General features: G+C 46.9%; 1 protein-coding gene and 1 pseudogene across 1 annotated transcript; both read left to right on the forward strand.

Annotated features, from left to right (window-relative positions):
* Positions 1–2,754: 2,754 nt before the first annotated feature.
* On the forward strand, positions 2,755–9,423 carry LOC146043007 (phospholipase A2 homolog otoconin-22). Its single transcript, XM_083163359.1, has 4 exons — positions 2,755–2,864; positions 4,054–4,198; positions 6,000–6,109; positions 8,650–9,423. The coding sequence occupies exons 1-4, from the start codon at positions 2,774–2,776 to the stop codon at positions 8,796–8,798; spliced, it is 495 nt and encodes a 164-aa protein (XP_083019485.1). The 5' UTR covers positions 2,755–2,773; the 3' UTR covers positions 8,799–9,423.
* LOC146044479 (U2 spliceosomal RNA) lies at positions 3,572–3,744 on the forward strand (annotated as a pseudogene).
* Positions 9,424–13,611: the final 4,188 nt, after the last annotated feature.

The raw sequence follows: 13,611 nt of genomic DNA on the forward strand, positions 1-13,611 counted from the left end.
CCTTTTCTCTCCGAGAGTGCAACTAAACTTATTATTCATTCACTGGTCATCTCACGGCTCAATTACTGCATCTCATGCAGGGGCAAACATAGGATTTTCATGGTCGGGTTTCCTTTGCACACACACACACTCACACACACACATTCTTCTGTACATACACAGACATATAGCATGCATACACACTACAGACACAAACACACATAGCATACATTCACACACATAGCTTACACACTGCATGTACCCACAGACACACATAGCATACATAAACACAGACACACATACATTAGCATACATACACGCACATGCATACATAGCATACTGAACACACATACAGCATGCACACACACAAACACACAGCATACATACATACATACACAGCATACATACATACATACATACATACATACATACACCATATCCATAAAAACACACACAGCATACAACCACCTGCCCCTACTCAATCTCTCAAACAACAGAGGAGTGTACCTGTTTATCAGCTGGGGACAAATCCCTGCCTTCCCCAGCCAGCTCTTACACAGCTGAGCACTGACTGACTGGGAGGAGTTGCACTCTGCCACTGCAGCTAGCTCCCCCTGCTGTCAGCCCAGAGAGGTTTCTGGGTACTCGGAAACCCCCACTGCGTGCGCTCCTGCCGTGCTACCAGCTTGCTCCCCTCCAGTCTGTCCTCAACTCTGCAGCTAGAGAATCCTCTCCCTCCACCCCAAGCCTAATTCAAGAAAATCTGCACTGGCGCCCTTTCCTCTACACCAGGCATGTCCAAAGTCCAGCCCAGGGGCCAATTGCGGCCCGTGCTGTCATTTCAAGTGGCTCGCAGCCTCCAGCCAGAAGCGGGTGGAGCATCAGATGCGGGACACACAGCACTAAAGGTGGGGCCCCGGCGAGCGTGCCTTTACCTTGCTGTCTGCAGCAGTGATGAGGTGCCGGCCGCCACAGTCAGATGTGTTTGGATTCCTACCCCTGCAGCTGCAATTGTAAATCACCCTCCTTCACAATCACAGTGACAGCAGTGTGTGGGGAGGGGTGCAGCAAGGGGGAAGCTTGCTCCCGTAACATGCAGGAGCGGAGGAAGGCAGCAGCGGGAGCCCAAGCATCTCCTGTCCTTGCAGTGCCTACTTTGCCTCTCCTTCCTCTGGCTCACACAAGGGGCTGGGAAACATACAGAGAAGGGAAGGGGCAGGCAGGAGGACATACAGTTAATGGGGGCAGAGTGGGGGACATACAATGAAGGAGGGTAAGGCTGGGGGAAATACAGTGAATGGAGGCAGTGATGGACATTCAGAGAAGGGGGGGGGCAGGCTGTGGGACATAGTGAATGGGAGTAATACAGTGAATGGGAGTCATACAGTGAATGGGGGCAGATTGAGGGACATACAGTGAAGGAGGGTAAGGCTGGGGGACATACAGTGAATGGAGGCAGTGATGGACATTAAGAGAAGGGGGGCAGGCTGTGGGACATAGTGAATGGGAGTCATACAGTGAATAGGAGTCATACAGTGAATGGGGGCAGATTAAGGGACATACAGTGAAGGAGGGGCAGGCTGGGGGACATAGTGAATGGGAGTCATACAGTGAATGGGGGCAGATTGGAGGACATACAGTGAAGGAGGGTCAGGCTTTAGGACATACAGTGACTGGAGGGTCAGGCTTTAGGACATACAGTGAATGAAGGAAGTGATGGACATTCAGAGAAGGGGGGACAGAGTGAATGGGTGCAGAGTGGGGAACATACAGTGAATGGTGGACATACAGTGAAGGAGGAGCAGGCTGGGGAACATACAGAGAAAGATGGTCAGGCAGGGGAAAATACAGTAAAGGGGGCAGAGTGGGGGACATACAGTGAATGGTAGCAGGCTGGGGGACATACAGAGAAGGGACAGAGTGGGGGACCATTCTGATGCGATTAATGATTCAAAGAATGACAGGCTGAATGGTCGGCCCCCCACATTTTCACCTCGCAAAAACTGGCCCTCATTGCAAAAAGTTTGGACACCCCTGCTCTACACAATCGTTCTTCAAACTCATCAACCTCACATACAAGGCCCTCTCTAAAACATATCTCCAACCTCATTTCTCACACAGTTTCCCTCTCTCTGGGTAACTGCTGACTGCCGCCTTTCCTCTACCGTGGTCACTGCATCCCATGCATGTATCCAAGATTTTGCCTGTGCAACCCCCCTACACTGGAATAATCTTCCTTGCTTTATTAGACTCTCCTGGACCTTGTAAAGCTTCAAATGGGCACTGAAACCCCACCTGTTCATCAAAGCATACCCTTCCGCACAACCTAGTCCCAAGGCCGCTCTCCATACCTGCCACCTCATGTCTTGGCCACCCCCGCCATGCTCACTTCCTGCCCTGCCACGCTCACTTCCTGCCCTGCCATGCTCACTTCCTGCACCGCCACGCTCACTTCCTGCCCTGCCACACTCACTTCCTGCACCGCCACGCTCACTTCTTGCCTTCAGGCCTCTGCACAGTAATATTAGACTCATATAGCGTCTTACTTTTGAATCTTAATAGCTATGAACAAATAGAGTTCTTTACAAAATGAAAAAGATGACATCCCCTCAGATCCGGCCTCTGTTATTACACAGAAACTACGTTGTTTCTTTGTTAATGACCCTGATGTATGAAAGAGCCATACGGACAAACACAGGATTCTATGTTCCTTCCCCACTAATTTTCATTGCAGCCACAGTGTATAATCATAGTCATTAAAAAGTGGGATCTGCAGAGAGAAGGTATTTAAAGGATGGAGAGATGGGATAGAGACAGTCCCAGCGATCCACACAGAGGACACAAGATGGCAAAGTCTATCATAATAGCACTGGCAGTGACATGCAGTAAGTATGCACCCAATTATTCCCGATTTTGCTATACAGAACATTACTTGTATTTATTATTTTCTTTTCATGCTTTATAAATTGTCTGTTTTTAGAAATGTGTCAGCCATTTATTTATCAAATAACAACAAAGTGTCCTGTATTCTCACACCCCTTGTCACAGCTACAGTATAACAAAGCATTTTTGGGGGTTAGTTAAATTGAACACCATCACCGTGGTAACGGAGTGATGCGCAGTTCTCCAGAGATACTGACCGGGAGTGAGCTGTGACTTACCCATCACTGGCCTGTTGGGATCCCTACGGCACATGTCTAAACATATTACACAGGGCCTTATTCTAGTTCACTCTTTCTAATTCCTTCTTAGATGGACAAAACCATGTGCACTGCAGGTGGGGCAGATGTAACATGTGCAGAGAGAATTAGATTTGGGTGGGGTTTTACTTCAAAGTGAGATCTATATTGCAGTGTAAAAATAAAGCAGCCAGTATTTACCCTGCACAGAAACAAAATAACTCACCCAAATCTAATTCTCTCTGCAAATGTTGCATTTGCCCCCCCCCCCCCCCCCCACCTGCAGTGCACATGGTTTTGCCTATCTAAGAAGGAATTTGTCAGAAATAGTGAACCAAAATAACCCCCATAGTGCACTGAGAATAAAAGACTTCCAGATTCAGACTAAATATATAGCAGTAAATACAGATTAAATCTCCTCTCACCCTCTAAGACCAAGTGATGTAACTTTTCTTATCAGTTTAATACCTGACACGCCCTCTTATCTAGTGGTCATGTATTAAATGGATTTTTCTAGCAGGAAGATGAGAGAAGAGCTCCATGCATTTCCCCGGTATTGCAGTAAAATGATAAAGATTAAATAAGTATTTTATATATGTTCATTCAAGAAAACAAGAAGCTTTTTTTTTTCATCATAGAGGAATGTTCTTCTTTCTTGCTGCTGTCACCGTTATGAGATGGCAATAGCATTGGAAGAGGCGGCAGTACTGATACTACTGCAGTCTCTCTTATATGACGGTAGCTACCGTCCCTAAGCTTAAATGGAGAGAGAGAGGCAGATGGAAGCAAATAAGGGGTACATCTTCGACTGATGTCTGCTTTATAAAAGGGTCCCGCTTACTATCATTTCTACACAGTTTGGCTTATTTGCTTGTCATGTGACTTCCTCTTGCAGTCATCGCCCTGGTTACCAGCGCTCCAGCACAGTTTGATGAAATGATTAAGGTGACAACCGTCATTTATGGCCTGGCTAACTTTTCTGATTACGGTTGTCACTGCGGTGCCAACAGCCTAGGAAGGCCTGTGGATGCCATTGACTGGTAAGTAAAATGCTGTGCAATGAGTCATGTATGACTTGGGGTGGGGATATGCAGGGCAGGTGTAAGGTTTTTCGTCACCCTAGACAAAACTTGAACCTGACACCCCCCCCCCCCCCCAATCCCCCACTGCCAACAACCCTACTTCCTAGCGTTTCAAGTGAAAGTGCAGAGGCGGCATCATAGAAGTGTCATGCTCCACCCAAAGGGCGTGTCTAGTTCAATATATGGAGAGATTGTGAAAAGTGATTGTGAACGTGGCACCTAGAAGCGTGGGTGTGTACTGCTACATCTGAGAGGGATCTTTTAAAATGACTTATATCCAAATGTAGATGAGCCCCAAAGCAGTTAGTAAGAGCTACTATACTTGGTAATGGTGCTGGGAAATGGTGCTGACGATTCAATGTAAATGTATCTATCTCTCATTTTTTCCCCAAAAAATTTAACAGCATAATGTGGGCTAGGTGAAACGAGGGAGATTGTTAGACTAATGAGGGAGAGAGGGAGATTGCTGCTATGTCAGGGAGTCTCCTGCAGAATGCAGAAGGGGAGGTAACTATGATGTACCAGTGTAATGTGGGCTAGGTGACATGGGGGAGATTGTTAGACTAATGAGGGAGAGAGGGGTATTGCTGCTACAGTATATCAGCAAGTCTCCTGCAGAATACAGGAGGGGAGGTAACTATGGTGTAACAGTGTAATGTGGGCTAGGTGACATGAGGGAGATTGTTAGACTAATGAGGGAGAGAGGGAGATTGCTGCTATGTCAGGGAGTCTCCTACAGAATGCAGGAGGGGAGGTAACTATGATGTAACAGTGTAATGTGGGCTAGGTGACATGAGGGAGATTGCTAGACTAATGAGGGAGAGAGGGAGATTGCTGCTATGTCAGGGAGTCTCCTGCAGAATGCAGGCGGGGAGGTAACTATGATGTAACAGTGTAATGTGGGCTAGGTGACATGAGGGAGATTGCTAGACTAATGAGAGAGAGAGGGAGATTGCTGCTATGTCAGGGAGTCTCCTGCAGAATGCAGGAGGGGAGGTAACTATGATGTAACAGTGTAATGTGGGCTAGGTGACATGGGGGAGATTGTTAGACTAATGAGGGAGAGAGGGGTATTGCTGCTATATCAGCAAGTCTCCTGCAGAATGCAGGAGGGGAGGTAACTATGATGTAACAGTGTAATGTGGGCTAGATGACATGAGGGAGATTGCTAGACTAATGAGGGAGAGAGGGAGATTGCTGCTATGTCAGGGAGTCTCCTGCAGAATGCAGGAGGGGAGGTAACTATGATGTAACAGTGTAATGTGGGCTAGGTGACATGGGCGAGATTGTTAGACTAATGAGGGAGAGAGGGAGATTGCTGCTATGTCAGGGAGTCTCCTGCAGAATGCAGGAGGGGAGGTAACTATGATGTAACAGTGTAATGTGGGCTAGGGGACATGAGGGAGATTGCTAGACTAATGAGGGAGAGAGGGAGATTGGTGCTATGTCAGGGAGTCTCCTGCAGAATGCAGGAGGGGAGGTAACTATGATGTACCAGTGTAATGTGGGCTAGGTGACATGAGGGAGATTGTTAGACTAATGAGGGAGAGAGGGATATTGCTGCTATGTCAGGGAGTCTCCTGCAGAATGCAGGAGGGGAGGTAACTATGGTATAAGGGGACTAATGAACTTGTACAGTATCTGTAGATGATATCTGTCTTGCTTTTTTACTTCTCGATTACTGTTTTGTTCCTAATTGTAAACTACAAAGCAATATACTTGTGCTATGGAGGTTTAATAAATACATTGTGTTATTCAGGTGCTGTCACGAGCAGGATTGCTGCCACAATGAGGCTGAACTTAGGGGCTGTAACCCACTGACCCAAGTTTACCGCTTTTATACAGAGGAGGAGCAGAAGGTGAAATGCAGTAAGTTGGGAATTTCCCTCTTTACAATAATGCTTCATTTAACGTGTACGTTTTATGCCTGCGAGTGAGTTTTTACTCTTCGGTGACAGCAAATAATTTATCTACCTCAGTTTAAGAGAAAAGGAGGTGAGCTACTGCCCGCCATGCTCGCAGATATCACCACTGTGCTGTGTTACCAGGGGCAACCAAAACTTGTACCTCTGCCATTGCCGTTTCTAAACCCTGGCATCACAATATATTTGCTAGGACTTCATAAAGGAACAAATAGTAAGCACCAATCTCTGATAGCATGGCGAATCCCAGACACTCATTGCAGCTCATATATTTTGGGTCTGGTGTGTTAATATAGCACGCAGCATACAGTACAACAAGATTATACATTCTTATGTTGTCCCATCGCATCCGATAACATCTTATAGTGCAAAAAGGGCCCTCTTCTAGCACCCGATGTTGCATGCCATCTGCGATGGCACATGGGTGCTGGAAGAGGGCGTGTGGCGGGCAGCGGAGTAGCGTAGCACTATGAAGTAGCGCTGGCAGGCGGCGGGGGTCAGAATTTGAATTTTTTTTTAAAACACTGGGACGGCCCTCTAATTGGTTGAGAGAGCAGCCAATCAGAGGACCAGACAGTTTTTTAAACTGTTTTTTTTTTCACATTTTGCTACTGCCGCTAAGCCCCATTGCTCACTAGCTCACTCCTTCACAGTGCTAAGCTCCTCAGACAGATGCCACCAACGCAGTGGCATAACAATAGTCCCGCAGACCCCGCGGTCACGGGGAGGTGCTAATTTAGTGTGGGCGCCGGGGGTCTGCAGGGCTATCATGTGCTACACTGCTGCTGGGGCCTCTCTGTTCGCTGCTGCCTCCGGTACCCGCAGATCTACTTATCTCTTGTCTGCAGTCCCGGGCGGCTCTCCTCCTTGCAGGCTTGTTAATGAAGATAACCCTCAAAAAATGGCCACCCCCTTACAGCAGACACTTTTTGCGGATGCTAGAGGAGGCCTCGGTCTCCTCTAGCATCCTCAAAAACGGTCTGCTATTAGGGGGCGGCCATTTTTTGTGGGTCATTTTCATTAAGCCTGCCAGGAGGAGAGCCACCCAGGACCGCAGACAAGAAAGAAGTAGATCTTTGGGTCCCGGTGGCGGTAAGTAGTAGGGTGGAAGGCAGGCTTTTTTTTAAGGGGAGGGCGTCCAAAATTACCGGTGGGGGGGAGCGCAAAAAATAGTTACACCACTGCACCAGCGGTTCCTTCGACCTCCTCTCCCCAAACCCACCGCTGATGAAAGTGCTTCTTCCGACACCCAACCACATGTGATGGCTACTGCAATTCGATTTGAGATTATGTGCTGCACATGCTATTTATCGACATGACACACTATGGCGGGCCCGCGCATCATGTCACATTGTCCCTAAAATGTGCATACAATCATTCGATTTATCACAGATGTGGTTAAAATCGAATGATTGAATACAATATCTCATATGTGTATGGGCTACATATGAAATATGACAACAGCAGAACCATCTCTAATGAAAGCCATTGCAACATTCTATAACATGGGACAAGAGTACTTTTATTTATTAAGGTAACCTTACTTATCTAATCTGTAAAGCATGTGTACAAAAGTTATTTTGCACAGAGGAACGTTAGGAGAGCCCGTATAAGAGATACTTTACTACAAAAGACGATTTACTTCATTTACATTTCTCAATTTGCGTTATCAAAATACTGATATTGGTACTTATCTCTAAACAAGTGCAATGTACAGTAATTATATGTGTTGTAACCTATAGATCATAGTTGTCATTTTCCAGCACATCATCAAGGAGGGAAAATAGAGGTGTTTGGGCACTCTCTAAGCTATGTAGGATAGAGGGTAAAAAGTGCTCACGCACACATCATCTAGACCAGTGATGGCTAACCTTGACACTCCAGCTGTTGTTGAACTACACATCCCAGCATGCCCTGCTACAGTTTTGCAATTTGGCCATGCTAAAACTGATGCAGGGAATGCTGGGATGTGTAGTTCCACAACAGCTGGAGTGTCAAGGTTAGCCATCACTGATCTAGACAGTGTGGGGAGAGCGCCTGGAGGCAAGCCCAGCACCTCTAGGAATGCTGTTGCACCCCTAGAGTGATGTAAAAATGGGGGCCACAGCCCTTTCTAAGGTGCACAACTTGGGTGCCCATAAGGAGTCACATATTTAGACTCCCATATCTTGGGATGCATTCAACAAACAGAAAGTAGCTGGGGAACCCAAATGAAAGTTTGGGGGAAACCTGTTAGTCCCCACTGATTAAATGAATGAGCACTTATTATTTATAGTAATTATAACAATTGCAACTTGCTCAAACACAGTTTTCCATGCAGACTGATCATTCCCAAAAATGGATTAAAGGAATAACTTACTGTACTTTGCATAAACATTTGCTTAAATTCCCACAGTAGCCAGGAGACAGAGACGAAACATATCCCAAATATTCTGTGGTCCGCTGATAATGGTGTTATACTGTAACAATATTTATTTCCGCCCACAGTGAAAGCTCGTGATCGCTGTGAGAAGATGATCTGTGAGTGCGATGAAAAGGCCGCAAATTGTTTCCGGAAGGAGTTGGAAGATTATAACGTGTATTTCCGTAATTTCTCTTCCCTTGGGGCCTGCAGAGGACCCCGACCTTTCTGCTAGTTAAAACGCCAGAAGTCACTAACTCGTAGACGCTAAATCGTAATTAGTAATCGTAAATCGTAAGATAGTAATTAGTAGTCTACGCAGAATTCAGTATTCAGAAGGAATTATTTATTCATGTTTATCAACAAAAGAGCAGAGATACTGTAGATGAAAAAAGGTGATTGTGGTGAATTGGTATCATTGATTTAGTTGTCCATGCTGCCACGAGGATCCTGCTCAGAAGAACAGAGAGGCTTTTGGGATACACTGGGATGGCAGCCATTTTACTGTAGCTCCATTCACGATAGGACTCACGTAGCAACACTGACTGACTGAAATTACATAGTAACAACACAATGTTTCCCATCTGTAAGCCTCAAGGCTCCGAACAGTACCTCGGTACTGGAGCACAGGTGTATTCACTACTGACCAACACACTAAAAGATCCAATTCTATGTGGAGTAGTGGAACAAGCACCTGAAGTCTGGACTGGGGACACATTGGAGGACAGTATACATTTTTGTCTGTCACTAATTTAAACACGGAAGACCAGGTGTAACTCAAATAAAGTTTCAAGTTTCACTTTCACTGTACTGTATTGTTGTATTGGTGAAATACATGCTTAATAAAATCCGGACTGGAATTAGCGTGTGATAATTAACTCTGTTCAAAGGGCATTAATCGATTTTCCTGGAATATCTAATATGTGGGTCTTTTTATGCAATACATAAAAGAATGACAAATCTATGGTGACTGTAGCTAATGTCAGTAACTCTAGCCAAGGAAGGGGTGGAACAATGTGCCGCTGGGCATCGTCACAGTGCCTGACTGCATGGGTATTGCATACCCTCCAACATGACCCATTCCATTAGGTACAAAATGCTCTGTTTCTGGACTTCCTTATCAGTAGCTGTTGCAGAGGTGAGGCTGCAGCACAGTCCAATATTCAAAAAGGGGAGCCACACCTACTGCCACACCAAACATCACTGTCCTGGACTCACTGGCAGTTGATGTGACCCCCGACCCCCTCTTTGAATATTGGACTGTGCTGGAGTCCAACCTCTGGAACTGCCACTGACAGGGAAGCACAGGAACAGACCATTTTGTACCTAATGGAATGGGTCATGTTGGAGGGTATGGTATTGCAGTTACAGTAATGCCACGATGGCAAGTTTTCCCTCAAACATTGCAGCAATGACCACAAATTGAATTCCCCCTATGTACAATTTAACCCACAGCATATAATATACTGTATATATAATTATATAATATAATTGATGATCATTTAGGGCATAACCAAGCTGCCTGCAAGATTTAGCCCCAAAATCAATCTGAAACAAGGAAAAGGGAAATAGTCATCTTTCCGACAGTCAACACGTCGACAGGAGAATGTGGATGGTGTAATGCAACATTGTTTTTGCTTTAGTTATATCATTATTAATTTATACATCTTGCTTTAGGATCATTTTGATACTTAGAATGCTGGCATGGTTACAGGGGGAAGGGCCGTCTTAACAGCAGTGTAGGCCCCTGGGCAAAGCAATGCACTGGGGCCCTTACCCATTCTCCCCTCCTAGGGTTGAGGGGTGATATCAGCAGCAGCTTTGATGTCCCATGGGTGGCAGGGGGTGCTCTATCTTCCATTCAACATGTAGGACCTGGAGCAGTAACTTATGCTAATTACTCCTTTACTGCACAGGTGGTGGGAGGGTGAACACTAACGTGTGGAAGGGGCACTGAGCTGAATGAAGGGTCCCTTGTAAATGACTACCAGGGAGGTAGGGGGTGTTTTATACGCAGGGGAGGGTTGGATAATGGAGTGGGCTTAATATTCGTCATTTTCCGCTGGAAGGGCAGCTTGTTTGACTGCAGATATCGCCATTATCTGGAAATAGATTTCTTATCCTTCAATAGTATAGAAACCTAGAGTCCCAACTTTCAGGAGGTGCTGGGAACTTGGGGATCAGAGATCAGGAGCCAGAGCAATCCATTGACCAAAATATAAAACTGTACACCAGACGTTTGGAGCAGGGACCGGCTGCTGGAAGGCTGATATCTCTGGTTCTGGGCAAGATAGAGACAAGCCGCTAGTGTCGACAGAAAGGGGAGAGTCACAGATTTTGGAAAAACTCTAAGTCAGAGAGAACCTGAGAAATATGACCGGGAATTGCAATTAACAGGTCAGATGTGGACAGCTGCTTTGAAGTTGGATATCTCCAGTTCCCCAGGGCCGTTTTTCAAAATTCTGGTATCCCTGGAAAAAGGGGAACCTCAGCTATCATAGGGCCCTTATACACCTGGGGCCCCTGGGTAAGTGCCCATTAAGCACATACGAAAAGACGGCCCTGACAGGGGGTTATTCAGAGGTCATAGCTGATGTGCCAATTTGCAATTTGTTTGATTATTGAATGACTGCACATGCACCAGCACCAGCCAAAATAGCGTAAAACTATATGTTCAGTGGAAGAAAGTATTGGTTTTGGCTCTTGCTACATGATCTGAGAGGTCTATGTGGTATGTTTTTTAAGCCAATAGAATGGCAGATGTACGATATTTTACTTTGCCATACACATTGCACAATCTGGTGTACAATGAAAGCCTCATTAGTTCATAGAGAACACTTCCATGTGTCAGAACACTTCTATTCTACAGAACTTACTGTACCTTCACTCAAGCCGCTTTCTGCAAACGGCCTTCAAGTAGTAAATTATAAATATAAAACCTCCCAATTTGCAGGTGACAGACTCTTCTTGTTACCAGAGTCTTCCTCAGCTGTGACCATTTCTAATTGTGTATTCCAGGCATTCACAAGTACCGGCATAGCAAATAAGGCATTCAGCCAAGGGTTTGGGATATAAGCCAGTGGGGGGATTATATGGGAACAGCCATAATAGTAGCGAAGACCGCTGAGAGGGTGGGATCCGCCATCATGGAATAAGATTGTGTAGTTGGACGAAGGGCCTTGCATCTTTTACTGTAGTGGAGTCTGCAACTTTAGGCCACTACAATGCACTTCCCTAACGCTGCAGTCGTGCCTTGTGCATATTTAGACACCACCATCAGTTACGCCATTGAAACTTTCACCAGCCCTATCCTCCAGCAGATCCCCTATGTGAGACTCTCACCAGCCCTATCCTCCATGCAGATCCCCTATCTGGGACTCTCACCAGCCCTATGCTCCATGCAGATCCCCTATCTGAGACTATCACCAGCTCTATGCTCCATGCAGATCCCCTATCTGGGACTCTCACCAGCCCTATGCTCCATGCAGATCCCCTATCTGAGACTATCACCAGCTCTATGCTCCATGCAGATCCCCTATCTGGGACTCTCATCAGCCCTATGCTCCATGCAGATCCCCTATCTGGGACTCTCACCAGCCCTACGCTCCATGCAGATCCCCTATCTGAGACTTTCACCAGCCCTATGCTCCATGCAGATCCATTATCTGAGACTATCACCAGCCCTATGCTCTGTGCAGATCCCCTATTTGAGACTCTAACCAGTCCTATGCTCCATGCAGATCCCCTATCTGAGACTCTCACCAGCCCTATGCTCCGTGCAGATCCCCTATCTGAGACTCTCACCAGCCCTATGCTCCATGCAGATCCCCTATCTGAGACTTTCACCAGCCCTATGATCCATGCAGATCCCCTATCTGAGACTTTCACCAGCCCTATGCTCCATGCAGATCCCCTATCTGAGACTCTCACCAGCCCTATGCTCCGTGCAGATCCCCTATCTGAGACTCTCACCAGCCCTATGCTCCATGCAGATCCCCTATCTGAGACTCTCACCAGCCCTATGCTCCGTGCAGATCCCCTATCTGAGACTCTCACCAGCCCTACGCTCCATGCAGATCCCCTATCTGAGACTCTCACCAGCCCTATGCTCCGTGCAGATCCATTATCTGAGACTCTCACCAGCCCTATGCTCCATGCAGATCCCCTATCTGAGACTCTCACCAGCCCTATGCTCCATGCAGATCCCCTATCTGAGACTCTCACCAGCCCTATGCTCCATGCAGATCCCCTATCTGAGGCTCTCACCAGCCCTACGCTCCATGCAGATCCCCTATCTGAGACTCTCACCAGCCCTACGCTCCATGCAGATCCATTATCTGAGACTATCACCAGCCCTATGCTCTGTGCAGATCCCCTATTTGAGACTCTAACCAGTCCTATGCTCCATGCAGATCCCCTATCTGAGACTCTCACCAGCCCTACGCTCCGTGCAGATCCCCTATCTGAGACTCTCACCAGCCCTATGCTCCATGCAGATCCCCTATCTGAGACTCTCACCAGCCCTATGCTCCATGCAGATCCCCTATCTGAGACTTTCACCAGCCCTATGCTCCATGCAGATCCCCTATCTGAGACTCTCACCAGCCCTATGCTCCGTGCAGATCCCCTATCTGAGACTCTCACCAGCCCTATGCTCCATGCAGATCCCCTATCTGAGACTTTCACCAGCCCTATGCTCCGTGCAGATCCCCTATCTGAGACTCTCACCAGCCCTATGCTCCATGCAGATCCCCTATCTGAGACTATCACCAGCTCTATGCTCCATGCAGATCCCCTATCTGGGACTCTCATCAGCCCTATGCTCCATGCAGATCCCCTATCTGGGACTCTCACCAGCCCTACGCTCCATGCAGATCCCCTATCTGAGACTTTCACCAGCCCTATGCTCCATGCAGATCCATTATCTGAGACTATCACCAGCCCTATGCTCTGTGCAGATCCCCTATTTGAGACTCTAACCAGTCCTATGCTCCATGCAGATCCCCTATCTGAGACTCTCACCAGCCCTATGCTCCGTGCAGATCCCC

This window comes from Crinia signifera, chromosome 19, assembly GCF_055691185.1.
Source record: "Crinia signifera chromosome 19, ASM5569118v1, whole genome shotgun sequence".
NCBI classification, from domain to species: Eukaryota; Metazoa; Chordata; class Amphibia; order Anura; family Myobatrachidae; genus Crinia; species Crinia signifera.